This window comes from Taeniopygia guttata, chromosome 22 (genome assembly GCF_048771995.1).
Source record: "Taeniopygia guttata chromosome 22, bTaeGut7.mat, whole genome shotgun sequence".
In the NCBI taxonomy this organism is placed as follows: Eukaryota; Metazoa; Chordata; class Aves; order Passeriformes; family Estrildidae; genus Taeniopygia; species Taeniopygia guttata.
This window is the reverse complement of record NC_133047.1, coordinates 4,761,443-4,766,050: the sequence shown is the minus strand read 5'-3', so window position 1 is coordinate 4,766,050 and position 4,608 is coordinate 4,761,443. Positions and strand designations below refer to the sequence as shown.

Sequence of the window (4,608 nt, the reverse complement as noted above, 5' to 3'; positions counted from 1 at the left end):
GTCTGCGCCGTCTGGCGTGAGCGGTGAGGCGGGGCCGGGGCGCGGGGCGGAGCCCAGCGTGAGGGGCACGGGAGGGGCACGGGAGGGGCGCGGGAGGGGCACGGGAGGGGAGGGGCACGGGAGGGGCACGGGAGGGGGCTGGGGTCAGCTCTGCAGCTTGGGACCCCGCCATGGCCGGGCAGTTGGACACAGCCTGGGGACCCTTTGCATGGCCTGGGGACACCCACCGTGGTTCATGGCTTACAGCCCTCATTGTGGCTTGGTAACTCTCACCATGACTTCAGGACCCCAACTGTGGCCTGGGCACCTCTGCCATGGTCCAGGGACCTCCATTGTGTTGTGGAGAAGCTCTTGCTCTGGGGTACCTCAGGCTTTTGGGGATATCCCACCATGTGTGACAGCCAGCGGGTGTCCAGCAGGGCCCAGGAGGTGTTCTGGGAGATCTGCGTTTCTGGCAATTTCCTGACAATGAGTCATGGTGGCGCCAGTCTCGGCCACAGGAGCTATGCAGGGCTGGATGGACACTTTCAGGAAGTGAAACAGGTCCAGGAAAGCACCCCAAAAGCACGAGTCCACGCAAGCCCGGCCACGCACATCCCCTGGCCCTCCCAGCATGGTGCAATCTCCGGCACGCCGGATGTACATGAGGATGAGGAGTGCCCCTAAAGGCTGTGTCTCTGAAGGCCATGTCCCCAGGGTGGCATGAGTGGGTACAGGAAACTGAGCGGGCAGCAGGTTCCTGCACCTACTGGTGTTGGGGCAGTGAGGCAAAAGGGGTGACAGAGGAGGCACAGCTGGCCATGGCACCAGGGGTCTGGGCAGTACAGGAGTGTGAAAAATGCCAATCACTTGGTTTTAAAAATTTTAAAGGTTTAATAATAATAAAATGGCTATAAAAATAGTAATACAATTAGTAATAAAAATTTAGAGTTAGGACAATTACAAGACAATAAAGAACAAAGAATTACAGACGTCCGGATGTTTTTGGACACTAAGCTACCAAAAATATGTCTTCTGAACAAAGGAATAACCCTTAAAAGCAATAGCCTCTCACATATTCATAGATCTCATACATGATGCATAAATTCCTTGCAAATTAAGAACTTTTCTGGGCTTTGTCAACTTCTTTCCCTTAATGCTGGTGGTTCCATAAAGATGGAGAGAAGGTGGAAGAATGTTTGTCTCTTCCGATAAGGAGGCTGTAACTCTTTATGTGCCCTTTCACTGTTATCTCTGTGCAAAGAATTTCTTGATTATCTCATCTCTTTCTTGAGCTAGTTAAAAAGTATCTTACACCGCAGAGTTTCTATTTTAACATTATGTTATAACCTAAAACTATATTTAACATACCACTCAAGAGAATTAATACAGCATAACTTTCTAACATTACACATATAATATTAATTTTAATATTTGTGAAAAGCCAATCATGAAATCCGCATTTTTCACAGGAGGAAGCTGTGGGGAAATGGTGGAGTGGCAGCACTTGCACCACCGGCCGCTTCCGGGACACTGACAGTGATGGGTGTCTACGCAGCTGGGCTGGGGCTGGGAGCTGGCACTGAGTGAGTCCAGCTCCCTGCTGGGTCAACCAAATAGCAGACTGGCACATGGTCAGAGGCCCCACATATCAACCCCAAACATCCCCTCTGCTCTCTGCCCCACACACCAGCTCTGGGGCATCCTTCTGCTCTGCCCCACCACCCAGCTCCGGATCATCCCCTGCTCTGACCCATATCTGGTCCTGGAGTATCCCCTGCTCTGCTCCATGCTCTGCCTCCCCATTGCACTGTAACCAACCCCCACCCTCCCAGCCCTCCAGTCTCAAAAGAGTAATTGGACAAAACCGGGTGTTGCGAAACCTGGAAATCCCACTCTGACAGTGCTTCCTTCTTGAGGCTCTTGAAAACCAGCCACACTGACACCAGGCTCAGAGAGCAGCCAAGCAGCACTGCAGGCAGGACAGGCAGGAGCAGGCAAGCAAGTGCCTCAGAGGTTTGCAGATAGTGTGACATCTCTGCCCAGGACTCTGCAGTCAGTGGCGGCAATGGCATTTGTCCCTGATTTGGACACACTGGAGAGCAGCAGGTAAGAACAGACATGCTGGAGAGAACTCTGGGGATGTGATGCTGCATTCCTGACCCTGACTTCACTATCTCCTTTTGCCTTTCAGCCTCAATGAGGAGACATTTTATGGCCCCAACTGTCTGTGCCCACAGAAGGTAATGCTGTGGTGGTGGGACTGGTGGGGTCCAGGTCATATGGAAGCCAGGCTCTCATCCTACATCCCCTTTCTTCCCCAGAAGCCCCGACTGGACTTGGAGGGGACATCGCCTGGGGTGGGCATCCAGGTGACAGTGACAAAAGGACCCCTTTCCAGGACCTTTCGCCAGGCTGCTGTCCTGGTGGTTGCTGTCACCAAGCTCCTAAAGCAGCCATCACGCAAGGACTTTGCTGATAGTGACCTTGGCAGCTTCTTGGATGATATTTTCGGTATGAGGGGATGTCAGGGGTGGCACCCCAGCCAGAGGATATTCTTGGGGGATATTCTTGGACCTAGGAGCAGCATCCTCCTGACTGTCTCACTCCCCACAGAGCCCGTCTCCTTCCGGTGCATCAGAGGCAGTTATACCAGGGCACCTGTTTTCCGCTACACTCGCTCCCAGTCCTTCGACATCCTGGACATTGACCACAAGTGCTTCGTGCTGGAGTCACCCACCCAGCTGGTGGCCCTACACCTACAGGGACCTTCTGCTGGACAGAAAGGTGAGAGCATATGCTCCCATCCCAATGCCCCTGTCCCCAAACCCAGGACCACCTAGGAGCCACCCCACAACCCCAGGACCACTCATTTACCTGTCCCTTCTCTCTGCAGTGAAGCTCAACATTGCTCTGTACCGTCCCCGGCCATCGCAGGGCAGTCCAGGGTCTGGAAGGATGCCGGTGGCATTGGGTATCAAGGGCTACCAGCTCTACATGTCATGTGTGATGAGTGGCACCAAGCCCGTGCTGCAGCTGGAGGTGAGCAGGGGGTCCCACCAGTCTTTCCTCTGTGGGGCTGGGGGCTCCATTCCACCTTGACACCCATTTCACCCCCCTGGCTACAGGAAGCTGACATCAGGAGGGATATTGAGAGTGTGGAGCTGACCCGCTTCATCTTCTACCGCCTGGACAGCCCATCTGAGGGGACCACCCGCTTCGAATCGGCCGCTTTCCCTGGCTGGTTCGTTTGCACATCCCTGCAGCCCCGCCAGCCTGTCGGCATCACAAACACCCCAGACCAGGTGAACATTGCTACCTATGAGCTGAGTGGGCGCTGAAGACCCTGCATCAACCCAACCGGCAGTCACCGGTTTTCAGGCTGTATGTACTAAGTACAACCCCCTGGGACACAACCCCCCTCCCCATCTATTTCATGTGAAATAGCAGCTCTGGGCCCCATGGGCTCGAGCCACCCCAGTCTATATTTATTTATTTATTTATTGTGTCTGCCCATTACTTTGGTACTTATTTACTGTGCCCACATATTTATTTTTGCTTTTAACTTGCATGTGGATGGAGGTGGAAATAAAAAGTTTTCTAAGACCAGCATTGCTCAGTTCATTGCTTATGGGGGATGGGGTTATGGTTGGGAAAATCCTTCTGCTTTGGCTGGTTTTTGGGTGAAAATCCAGGGCATGGGGGTCCCACAGCACAGGGACCACCCTGACCATGCAGGACCCTCCACCACTCTGTCTCCATGCCCACACCACAGCTGGGAGGTGACTGAGGTGGACATCACATGGTGGATCCCCAGCAGCACTGGCAGCTGCCTGAAACTGTCACCTCTCCCCAGTTGTGGCCAGCACATGGCATGGTGGGCCATGTAATAAATGGGCAGGAGATGATTCTCCTTAAAAATGCTTTTATTTAGTGAGATCAGCTCGGGTGGGGGCCCGACAGGCTGTGCATGTGCTGCCGCTGCTTCCCGGAGGGACGCTGAGTAGGAGGAAATGCAGCTTTGTCCACTTCATGTGCAGGCAGAGCTGGGGGATCTGTCCTCACACGAGCGGCAGGATTTTTCCCCTTCTTCCTCACAGTCTGTGCTATGGTATAGGGTCCTCATGCTATTCGAGTCCTCTGTTGGTTAGGGCGACAGATTAAAAGCATCTCTCTAGGTACTAGGGTTCGTTGCTTACCCTTCTGCAAGTGTCCTGCCGGACAATGAGTGGTGTGGCCTGACATCACATAATATCATGTGGTGTACTGTTGGTTTTGGCCCCTCTTGTTGGGCCTCAGGAGGCTCCCTTGATGGGGAAAACCTCCTTTAGCAGTTCTCTGTCCAGACTGAGAGATGCATGGGACTCTTTTCGGTCTTCAGGCTGTTGTTTTGTTGTTATCAGAAAGTTGGCAGACTGTCTATACCCAACTTAGCACACAGGGAAACACCGCAAAATGGCTACAAGATGTACAGTTTCAAGGTCTTTTAAAGCTGTTTCATCCAATTAACTCTTAAAAGGTACTTTATTTCTACCTTTCTACCTATTACTCCCCTTGTCTGTCCATGTAACCTCTGCACTGCGGCTTTCCTCGTCCAATCACTCTGTGCCACCAACACTGCAGAAAATG

General features: G+C 52.9%; 1 protein-coding gene across 2 annotated transcripts; it reads left to right on the top strand.

Moving 5' to 3' along the window:
• The first annotated feature begins 1,909 nt into the window (after window positions 1-1,909).
• LOC100227014 (interleukin-1 beta) lies at window positions 1,910-3,457 on the top strand. 2 transcript variants are annotated; one of them, XM_002195564.7, is made up of 6 exons: window positions 1,910-2,088; window positions 2,174-2,222; window positions 2,304-2,493; window positions 2,596-2,766; window positions 2,876-3,021; window positions 3,108-3,457. In XM_002195564.7, the coding sequence occupies exons 1-6, from the start codon at window positions 2,048-2,050 to the stop codon at window positions 3,318-3,320; spliced, it is 810 nt and encodes a 269-aa protein (XP_002195600.1). In that variant the 5' UTR covers window positions 1,910-2,047; the 3' UTR covers window positions 3,321-3,457. The 2 variants fall into 2 exon arrangements, with proteins under 2 accessions (XP_002195600.1, XP_030145503.1); XM_030289643.4 differs by having other exon boundaries at window positions 1,918-2,088; window positions 2,174-2,493.
• The last annotated feature ends 1,151 nt before the right edge of the window (window positions 3,458-4,608 follow it).

What these genes read in the sequence shown, in the direction of transcription:
- LOC100227014 (XM_030289643.4), top strand. Translation starts at nt 2,048, where the DNA reads ATGGCATTTGTCCCTGATTTGGACACACTGGAGAGCAGCAG. An exon ending in GACACACTGGAGAGCAGCAG is followed by an intron (nt 2,089 to 2,173) that starts GTAAGAACAGAC and finishes TTTGCCTTTCAG; the next exon opens with CCTCAATGAGGAGACATTTT. An exon ending in AGCCCGTGCTGCAGCTGGAG is followed by an intron (nt 3,022 to 3,107) that starts GTGAGCAGGGGG and finishes CCCTGGCTACAG; the next exon opens with GAAGCTGACATCAGGAGGGA.